Raw genomic sequence first — 11,819 nt, forward strand, 5'->3', positions numbered from 1 at the left:
GACCGCATTGGTAACTGGCATCCCGAGCTGGGCATAGTGCATGGTCAATGCCACCCAGAAGTGTGTAATACAATTTTTGTGAATGGAGTACTGACAGGCAGCTGCAGCAACAGCAGCATCAGGAAGAAATTTTTCTGACTTTTTTGATAGATAACAAGTGGTATCAGACTGAAATATCTGTATATTTTGGGGAGAAATACAGACATTTTTCGGGATTTTTTGATAGATTGCAAGTGGAGTCAGAATAAAATATCTGTATTTTTTTTTTTTGTTTTTTTGTTAGAGAAACACAGAAATTTTTCTCCCTTTTTTGATAGATAGCAAGTGGTGTCAGAATGAAATATCTGTTTTTTTTGGAGAGTACAACAGAAAAGTTTTTGTCTTTTTTGCTTGATTGCACGAGGTAGCATCAAAAACTGCACAAACTGTATATTTCAAGATTTACAGAAGGCTCCTAACCTGTCCCTGTCTCAATGCACTTCTCTCCCTACTTCTTTCTCTGACACAGAAAACAAGATGTAGTGACAAACATCTCCCTGTATATATGCCTGTACTTAGATCTCTCCTGATTGGGCTGTTGGGCCTTGCTGTGCATCCTGGGAGCAAATGATTCTCGCCGTTCCCGCCCCATGCGTTTTCCCTCGTTTGTTCGGTGAGAACACAACCTTATGGTGAATTGCAAGGCCATTTTCGCCTAAATGTTCAGTAAGCGAGAACAGCCCGGTTCGCTGCCAGATCGAACTTCAAATCTCACTCATCCCAATTTTCAGGCATTTGTAAGTGGCTGCAAAAGCCCAGCAAAGCATTGTGTTTGTAAAATTGCTTGCAAACATCAATAATCTGAAAAAAACCTTAAACTATGTTTAGACCAGTGGTGAGGTTGCAGTGCAATCAGGGTACACCAGTGCTGTGGGTAACAAATAGTTATTGGCCTGAACTTTAGTGTACTTTCAATGAACCTGCAGCCTGTAAGTTCCGATCAGAGGTTCTAGAACGAAAAGATACATAACAAGGAAATGATACAATATCAACCCTTTTCAACAGATCTGGTAAGCTGCCAACATTCAGGGACCGCTGTTTCTACATGAAGCGAGGACTGAGCTGCTATGTGATTGCATGGCAGCTTGCATGGCAGGAAGAGAAAATGCTACATAGACTTTAAGGGGTAGCTGCCAGGCTCTACAGCAGTCCCTCTTCTCCCCCATGATAGCGGCCCTGCTTCTCCCCACGCAGGAAGTCTTTAACCACTGGGAGTGTAGCTCATCTTTCGGTGGGATGACAGGATCCCCAATGGTCCTGTCTTTCTGCCCCCTAACCTAGCCGGGCCCCAGGATGGCATGGTCATCTTCTCCGGACTCCCTTAGTTACTTCAGTAACCCATTGTGAGGACCCCCTTAAGCTCAGTTCTCCACATATTTATTGTGTGTCAAAAGCCTACCTAAAAACTGATACAGTGATTGGCTGCTACCCTATTAAGGTTGGGTTCATCCCTTGGAACAGAAGGTAGCCAGCCATCAATCCCTGAAGAGAACCAATTCTGGAACTATCCAGAATGCACTGAAATCAACCTTCTATCCTTTAAAGGGACACCACTGTACTAAGGGGTTCTACATATAACCCAGGTAGGATTGCAGGCACAGGGTTTATAGGTTTGAAATTATGGTCTTCAGATTTTTAACTCCATAGTTCGTAACTCTAGCTTCTAGGATTAGGAAGTGTGCATGCAAAAACATTCAATGTGTCTTGGCAACAGACCCAAACCACTTTGGTTTCACGGGAAAGTAGAATATTGGATTATTGTCCATTCAGACTGATAAGGATTTAAGCATTTTTAAAGAAAAACGGCTGATTTCAGCTGGCTACCAATAAGTAATACGGTAAGACCAGAGGTCTGCTACTAAAAGCAGCGCTGGGGTACCTTAAAGTTTTGGTTATAAAATGAATTTTACTGCGTATGACAACAACCTGTTTGGTAGATGGATAAATTCCGTCTAATCACTGAAATAGTTCAAAAAAACATTAGGGTTCAGATAATTAGTACCAATTTATATTTCAGATCCAAACATACTAAATTTTCAGATAAGTATTATGCTCTAGACCTAGATGCCGGGCCAGCATCGCTGAAGGACGCGGCAGGCTTGTGAGGACCTGGTAAGTCCTCAATTCCACACCGAGTGTGGCTTTCTGTAAGGAAATTACACCCCGAGCCACACTCGGTATACCGCCAGGGGGGTTAAGCCAAACAATCAGGTGATTCCCCTATTTACACCAGTATTTCTCAACCAAGGTTTAGTGGAATCCTAGGGTTCCTTCTAGAAGGCTAGGGGTTCCTTAAGCAATGAGCTGTACCTCTCAGCTATCGGTAGGGTTGAAATTCTTCCAAATGGCCAGCAATGTAAGAGGAATTCTTCCAAATGACCACCATACTAATGTACTGTGAGCTGCAAATATAATAATTCTAGCAGGGGTTCCCTGAAGACCTGAACATTTTTTCAAGGGTTTAGCCTTGTTTAGTTTATGTTATAAAGGTAAAAAATACTGATCTACACCCTAACCTTGTTCGCATACTCATTAAAATACTCAAGATTATGACATAAATGGTGAGCTTGGGCCTTTGTGCTGATAATTTAAAACTGCAAGAGCTGAACTAATCTGTTTATTACCCTATACAAGGGCTGTTTGAAGTAGTGAGCCTAACATATAAATAATAAAAATATTTGTAAAGACTCTGTGAATTAATAAAATATAAAGACTTGAAATTTGACCAAAAAGTATAAGTATATCTATTATTATTTTTTTTAAAACAAATTTAAAAGTTGTAGGTTGGTGCATTTTTTTCGAATGGAGAAAATAAAGCACAGAGCGGTCATCAAGTGCCTTCACTTAAAGGGCCCAAACACTAAGGAAATCCATAAATAGATCCAAGAAGTGTTAAAAGATGGTTCTCCTTCCTTTTCCACTGTAAAAGGTGGGTTGTCGAGATCAAACAAGGTCGAAAAAGCCTTTGTGATAAAGAAAGGCCTTGACCACCTAAGGTTGTCACAACCCAGGAAATGATTGACTGTGGGGGGATTTCAAATGAAAGAGTTTACCGCATTCTTACTGAAGAACTTGGAATGAGGAAACTTTCTTCAAGATGGATTCCAAAACTTCCGACTCCTGACCAAAAGAGAGAATGGGTGAGATGCTCTAAAGTCTTTTTGAGCATTTCAACAAAAATGAGCTGCAACATTCATAACAATGGATGAGACTTGGATCCATCACGCTGATCCAGAGACAAAACAGCAGTCTCAACAACTGAAACACAAAGGCTCTCCTACCCCAAAGAAGGCAAGGATCACAAAGTCCTCAGTGAAGGTCATGTCTTCTGTCTTCTGGGTTTTTCATAATGTAGAGATGATTCACTTTCTTGAAAAGAGTCAAACAATCACAGGGACTTATTATTCCACATTAATAGGAAAGTTAAAGGAGGAATTGAAGGTGAAAAGAAGGGAAAAGTTGACAAAAGGCGTTTTGCTTCATCAGGACAATGCGCCAGCACACAAGTTAGCTGTTGCAATGGCCACAATTCATAAATGTGGCTTTGAATTGTTAGAACACCCACCTTATTCGCCAGATATGCCCCCCTCCGACTATTATCTATTTGGTATTTTAAAGAAATACCTAAAAGGGAAGAAATTTGACTCTGATAATGATGTCATCAAGGCTGTTGAGGACTTCTTTGAGGGCCAAGATGTTGAGTAAGGGTATAAAGGCCTTAAAAGAAAGATCTGAAAGGTGCATTCTGCTTCATAGAGATTATATTGAAAATGTATAGAAAATAAAGTTCCTAGATTTTGTCTTTATGGTTGAGGCTCATTACTTGTCAAACAGCCCTTGTAAATTTTTTTTCGTAGATTTTGTGCTATCATCTTTTTGCTATAGCTCTGTTGCCCATAGCATTTGATGTGTGTTTTCTGGATAAGAAGTTTTAAGGTGGTCTCTTCATAAATATTACAATATCATTTTTAGAATGTCTGAAGTGCTATTTAGCATACCCAAAAATATTTTGCAGCTTGAGGAATTAGCACCAATGTCACCACTTTTAGTTTTAACAGACAGGTTCTCTAGGGCTTTGCCCAATGCTAAATGGGAATTGACTGAGATTTGGGCCTATCTTCAGAGCAAAATACAGGTCTTTAGGTAAGATAAGACCTTTGACTTTTGTAACAAGTAAGCTTATGAGCATTTCTGTGTTGAAATATGTTATAAGTATTGGCAAACAATTTCTGCAGTTATGGATAAATGTTTTAAGCAGCATGCATTATATATTCCTTGCAGCTCACATCTAGTTTTTCAGTATTTTTTTATTTAACTTGTCATTTGACTTTTTGTTGTCCACAGTTCTTTGTAACATTATCCTGTCAACATAATGTATTCTTCATCTGTTTTTTAAATGAAATGTAAAAATTCTAAAATGATGTAGATATTTACCTAATGCTAAATGTAGGGACAATCTAAATGAATGTTAACTGTATAAATCAAGTTGAATTTAGATCATGTGTCTCTTGTCATTGTTGCATACTGAATTTTCAATAAAACAAATCTTGTCTTGTTCATGCAATCAGTTGTCATGTGTTTTAATGGCGCACAATGATTTTTATTTTCCTTTCTAAAATTGAAAAAAGAAAAAAGATAAGAAAAAAAAAAAATACCCTGTACTGTCCCGTTCTCTAGTTTACTGGATCTTTTATCCATGAAAATCTGTCCAACTGAATAGATCATCAGATACATTGCTCTCAGGGTACTAAAAAAGTGGAAACTAATTACAAACAAATCATAGTGGGAGGCTTAGTTCAGTACATTGCACAGCACATTTGTACCATTTCACAACTTTTTTATTGCAACAGTCCTTTGCTCTAACATTTCTTGGTGCCTTAAATGTGGTGACCAACATGCAGCTCTCCCAAACTGCATTGGGAGTGGCATATAATTTTCACCTGTTGCAAAAATATTGTAAAAATATTAGAAAAACTGAAAACCAGATTCAATAAAGGCAATCAAAGGGCAAATCTTTTAAAGGTGGGAATTCTTTAATAATTATACTTGTACCTATACAATATATAATGTATACTTTTTAGTATAAGACATGGTATGTCACTTTCAATTCACTGACCTTTGGGTCCCCTCACTACTACATATAAGAATGTGCATCATCACAAGCTTCTTTGTGCTCTTGGTCTTTAATTAAAACTTGTAAAATATCTTGGAAATATCATAATATTGTTTTTTGTTTAACATCTTGTCTTGTTTTTTATTTTTGGTAACATAATTTACCACCTTTTTATTAACATCCTATGTACCAATCAGAGAGTTTTGGAGTGATTTGGCACAAAATGTTGTCACATTAGAATTCAAAAGTATTTAAAAAGTCTAAAAAAAAAATTTGCATGGGACATGATATGCATATGCACCAGCAGGTTTGTCACTGATCAAGGCAATATGGTGGCACAAAGCAACAAACACTTGGAAGCTATTTTGTTTCCCCAAATCAATATACATCCTTGAAAATCATTATTCCATGAAGTATAAACAATAAACATGGCAAAAAATGGTCTTTTAACTATTGTTTAACCTGTAAACTATTAGTTTCTTACACTGATGTATTTAGGAGTAATGCAATATGGGCTGTTTATATTCTATTGCCTCACAGCATTAAAAATTAAAAATCACATACAATAAAAGGTAATTTGCATGGGACATGATAAGCATGTGCACCAGTAGCCTTGGCACGCAACAAGGCAAAATGGTGGCACAAAACATCAAACACACTGTTTTGGACCAACCTATGAAGCCACCATTTCATACACTGGAGCCACGGACTTCAAACACTGGTGGGGAATGTTTGGTCTCAAGGAATTGTATATAAAAGAGAAGAAAAATGGGGAAAAAACATATATATTTAATTATTATTCACTGTTTATTTTTAGATATTCCATCCATAGGATAATGGCAAGTGTTTTGTTTATACCACACTTTGATATTTCTCACAATGACTAAACATTCCAAACCTGACCATCTGACCATAGAACCTTCCTCCATATGTTTGCGTTTGTGCCATTTGTTGCTGAACAAACTTCAAACATGTTTTTCCTATTTTTTTTTTCAAAGCAATGCCTTTTTCTGGCCATTCTTTTATAAAGCTATCCTATGGATAGATACTACTGTATCTGGCATGGATTATTGTCCTCCTGTCAGAAGTGTGAGTTTTGGTAGACGGCCTTTTCTTATCTGGCTTGAAGAGGTGCCATATTTTTTTTCATTTTGTTTGAATGATTTTAATGGTGCTCTAAGGCATGTTAAATGTTTCGAATTTTTTTTCATTAGCCCAATCCTAAACTAAACTTCTCAGTAACTGTGTTTATGAACCTGCTTAGGATGTTCCTTGGTCTTCACGTTGCTCGCTTAGTGGTGTGTGGGAATTTTCAGAACCAATTTATTTTCTGTATGTATACAGACATCAAGTGAAAGATTATGTGATACTTTGATTGCACATAGTTGCACTCTAAGCAATTGACTGGACCATGTCTTATTTAGGGACTTCATAGCAAAGGGAATTTGCACTGCCAAAGGAATTTTATTGGATTCTGAGATTCTAGGTTCCTCTGCTGGTTATCAGTAGGGGAGTGATTTCTATTTCAAGATATTACATAGGGGATCTTACATTTTCCCAGGACCCAGAGGCCTAGTTGGTTAACCTGGTGCTAGGCATCAGTGCCTGTGAGTTAAGCTGCATACACACGTCAGATTTTTCTCGCCCGATAATCGGCATCGGCCTTTGTAAAACATTATAAAAGAATCTTTTTAAAAAAATATAATAATATGTGTATAATGTAATATAACTGTAGATTTCTTTGTATTGGACTCAATACAGCGTTTTTTGTATTGAGTACAATACAAAATATTTTGAATTTCCCGCCCCGCCTCTGATATTCTTAATCTTTCTTTTAGTGAGAAACTGTGATGGCAGAAGCACAAGCAAGTTTCACGTCATTGGAGTTACGTGCCGTCATGAAGTTTTTGTTTCTCCGGGGAAAGTCAGCAAAGTACATTTACACTGAGATGTCACACAGACTGGGGGAGAAGTGTTCTTCCTTTCCCTGGAGAAACAAAAACTTCATACCAGCTCATTGTCCTGAGGGGGAAATGCAGAGAGTGCTTGCTTGCTCGGGGCAAAGCGAGTCCATCCAATAGGACGGGCTTATGAGGGGACAGGGAAGGCGGGCAGGGAGAAGGTTCTATGTTCGCCTGCTTCGGTGCATCAGGGGAGACTAATGCCCCCCCCTCCCTGCAAGTTGGGTAGCCTTCAGGGATGTACATTAAGGGGGTCCCCTTGCTTGGCTGATGGCGCAAAACACGGCCAGACACAGTACATCACGGGCGTCCATGAGGCGGGATAAGACTTCTGGAATGCCACCTTATTAGGAGTCAGTTCCTGGAAGTCCTCCCGCCTAGCTACACATCCTGTTGCCTCTCTACACACTGATCGCGGCTGCGGTCTGCTGTCATTCTACAGTATCCAGGACTATAAGGTATTTACCCATCCCCTCTTTTATGCTCTTTATAGTCCTATTATGTATAATATTTTTATCACCAGGATATTATACTATTATCACTACTCAACTAAGTAATTCACTATGACTAGGTGCTTATTCCATGCACTCCTTTATTATATTTACCTTATAGAATCCATTCATAACACTTTTCATTTAGTAACATGTATGCAATCTAGTATATAAGGTACAGAGCACTTTAAATACAACCTAATACCCATTCATCCTAACAATATGGATCTCTTCACATATATTTAATTTAAGAATTTTATTCTCTCTCCCAAATTTACACACATATAAGTATGTCCTTTCAGATAGGATTTATCTCTTCCATTTAAAAATGTATCTCTTTTTATTTTTTTTAATATTTATTTTATTTTTTATTTTTACTTACCACATATACTTAACTTATTGTATGTCCTATGTAATTATTGCACTATATAACTGATTGTGGATGCACATACCTGCATAAATACATCTCTATAGAGATACTTACATTATACTATATGCATCTGAATATATTTCTGCATGTGTTCCTAAATGTATAGCCTAATTTTTTTTGACTGATTATATACATTTGATATATACCTAGATTATGTCAAGCTATTGCTTTCAATTACACCAAATGTAAAAGTCACCCCTGAGGAAGCCTAATTCGGGTGAAAACGTGTTGGGTATCGACATACATATACGGCACAAATGTATTACATACCTATATATTCCTGACAGCAGTTGATTGTCTAGTGCCCTTTTGGGCCCACTTTTCTAAATATCTGAATGTGTTACTTTGCAGATATTCGAAAAATGTATGTGATCAAGATTGTTTGTAATATGATATATGGATTTTTCAATACAACTAAACTTTTGCCAAAAAAAACTTTTTTAAACTTTCCACCTTCTAGTGCCAGCTGGTAGGTTCTAAATATGAAGACTAATAAAATTGTTTCTACACTGTAAGATTTAAACATGATTTATTTTTATTATTCTAAATCTTTTTTTGCTAGTACTCGAAAGGGGTGATTGTTATACACAATGCCACATCCCCAATAAACCAATAAAATATAAAGAACAAGTAAAATCATGGGACTTTTAAGGCATGGGTATGAATCAATCAAATTGTGCAACTGTAATATTTTATATAAACATCAATGCATTTTATTGACACTCACTTTTTAAAAAACACTAAAAACTATTTACAAAAAACAATGCCCCCAAATGTTAACCTCATGTTGATGTTTGACGTGTTTTGTAGATATACTTCATCACTTCTTTCTGAAACTTTAGACAAGGATCTACAAATTATTTATATACACAAATCATACATATTTCAGCTTTGGTGTACACATTGAGCTTCTTATAAAATATCGAAAATTGCTGGAAATTAATATTTACTTACAATAAATATCATGATTATATCTAAATAATTTGTAGATCTAAATTTGTCTGAACTTCCTGATGAAATAGACTATATCTAGGAAACATGTCGAACATCAACCTGAGATTATCATTTGGGGGCATTGTTTTTTGTAAATTGTTTTTAATGTTTTTAAAAAATGAGTGTCAATAAAATGTACTGAATTTTTTTATAAAAAATTACAGTTGCGAATTTTGATTGAATAATTAAAATTATCAGGGAACACATTTTTTGTTGAGTTAGATCTTACATTTGTTTTTTACTAATTTTTGGGTGGTGAATCCAGAAATGAACCCAAGTTTTTCTTATCACATACAGTTTTTACGATACAGGGTACCCTCCTTTTTTTTAAAAAAAACATACAAATTTTACATACAATGAAAAAATAATACTAAACTATTCTAAACTAAATACTAACTAAATAATGAAAACCAATTTATTAAAATTTTTGTTGTTAATACAAATAATTTATTGTTAGTCTATGAGATTTTTTTTTACAGTAAAACATTTGAAAAATAATCGGGTATGCGGTTAAGGTAAAAATTATGCTTATAGCTTTTCCTGGAATGTTCAGTGTTAGGAAAATCCCGCTGGATGCTCCAACAATAACCAGACATCATATGTACATCCTATCTGCCCTGATACTGCCCCCCCCATAACCTACAAATCTTGGTGGAATCATTCACCTTGCTCATCACTGACTGACTGCACCAAGGTTTTCCAAGATGTTAGAAAGATGGCTATGCAGAAAATGTACCTTGATGCTCATATTGCAACCAAGCATTTTGTCCTTGACAATGGCTTTGAATGATACCTAAGCATTCTTTTCAACTTCTGACTTTGTCCTGATGAAATGTTCATCTTTGATGAGCTGTCAAATCTGTGGACCATTAAAGACAATGGCCTTTATTTTTTCAAATGACAGGCTAGGAAATGCCAAAATTTCTTAAAAATTTTAACAGTCTCCTTCAGTTGGCAAAGCTTTAACAAACTGCTTCATCAGGCCCAGTTTCATGTACAGAGGGGCCCAAGACTTATCTTGATTACCAAGTTTACTTTGAATATGCCAAATAGGCTTGCTCTACAAATGTGCCGATATTTGCCCTTTGACTGGCACAGATATAACAAAATGAATCAGGGTTGTTTAGGCACTTATGATGAGAAACAGCAGAGCCAGACATGATCTGAAAGAAAGGAAATAAGTTTTTAAGAAGCAAAATAAATTTTGCTTATTTACCACATAGAACAGCGCACAACCTCTGACCACACTGTTTGGCATGTAAAGGAATAGCCTATACAAATTCCCACTACAGTAATCACATTATTATAAGCGGTAGAGAAAAATCCTGACGTGATAGAAGAAAACTAACTGCACTTTTAGTGTGAATAAGCTTAAAAATTGTCAACAAAAATGTGTTCATCCTTGTTGTGTAAAGATATACCTGCAGTTTCATGTATTTTGTGGTTTCACCCCTTTCTACCCCTCTTTCCAGTCTTGTACTCACTTGTCCTCAAGTCAGCAGGATTTCAGTTCTGAAACTTTGCTGCTCAACAGCATGGAAAGATCAAAACTACATGCTTGGATTTCGGTCCAAAAAAATACAACTAAACTTACATTAGAACAATAAAGATCATATGGGACTTTTGATTGGGTTTTATGAACTTTCTATAAGTAAGTAAATGCAGAAGATTCTTTTCATACCAGTTTGGTTCAGGATGATACAGCTTAGTAGGTAGAAAAATAGGAGCTAGAAAAGGGTTAGCTAAAATTCATAAGCATATGCCAATGATCTTAAAGGATTTTGGATCTCAAACCATTCTCAAAAGCAACTAAAATTTGCTGCTTTTTGCCTGTAGCCTAAAGAACACATTAGATCACCCGTAGAAGATTTGAAATGCACCCATCATTTTATCATTGTACCACTAGTTTACAACATTTTTATTTACAGGAAGTAAGGGCTCTCCAAGCTCAGCTGGGTGCCAGGGTCAATGTGGAAATGGATGCCGCTCCATCAGCTGATCTAAATAGAACCTTGTCTGAGATCAGAGAACAGTATGAGAACTTGATGGAAAGGAATATGAGGGAAGTGGAAACAATTTTCAGACAAAGGGTAAGTCATTTTGTAGATTGAAAAATTTTCTTTAACCAACTAAAAATGTGATTACTATATATTACTGTTTTATCATTAGCCAATATTACATCATGGTTTTGCACTTAAAAAAAAAAATTCATAATGATGAGAATAAGTAGTTTTGTTTCAAAAGATTTTGGAAAAGTTAGGTGGTAAAAATGATAAGTGTGGTATGCTCCCTGATCAGAGTGTTTAAATGTTGTGTATTGGACAAATAGTACAATGGGGCTTTAGGGCTATTGCCTTAGCCTAAGAAAAGAAAAAGGCCTTGCAAAATATTTAATTTTCACCTAATGTTGTCTGTACCCATGACCAGCTCTAACCAGCTAAATATCTAAATCTGTATAGACTGAAGAACTGAATTCTGAAGTTGCATCTGGTTCTGAACAACTCCAATCTGTACAAACCGAGGTCATTGACTTGAGACGCACCATCCAAACCCTGGAGATTGAACTGCAAAGCCAACTGAGCTTGGTAGGTGTCATTCTTAGGCAACTAAATAAAGTATATATTATACAATTATTATGCAATTATTATACATCTTGTCTCTATTCTTTAACAGAAATCTGCTCTGGAGAACACATTGGCAGAGACAGAAGCCACATTTGGGGCCCAACTTGCCCAGTTACAATGTTTGATCAATGGTGTGGAGTCTCAGCTGGCCCAGATCCGATCTGACCT

At 36.4% G+C, this 11,819-nt stretch overlaps 1 protein-coding gene across 1 annotated transcript in view; it reads left to right on the forward strand.

Annotated features, from left to right (window-relative positions):
- Window positions 1–11,819, forward strand: part of LOC140332413 (keratin, type I cytoskeletal 19-like) — a 74,810-nt gene that overhangs the window by 41,031 nt on the left and 21,960 nt on the right. The window contains exon 5 of the mRNA XM_072413682.1: window positions 11,487–11,612. Within this exon, the coding sequence (XP_072269783.1) occupies window positions 11,487–11,612 (126 nt within the window). The remainder of the gene's footprint in view (window positions 1–11,486; window positions 11,613–11,819) is intronic.

This window comes from Pyxicephalus adspersus, chromosome 6 (genome assembly GCF_032062135.1).
Source record: "Pyxicephalus adspersus chromosome 6, UCB_Pads_2.0, whole genome shotgun sequence".
Taxonomy (NCBI): Eukaryota; Metazoa; Chordata; class Amphibia; order Anura; family Pyxicephalidae; genus Pyxicephalus; species Pyxicephalus adspersus.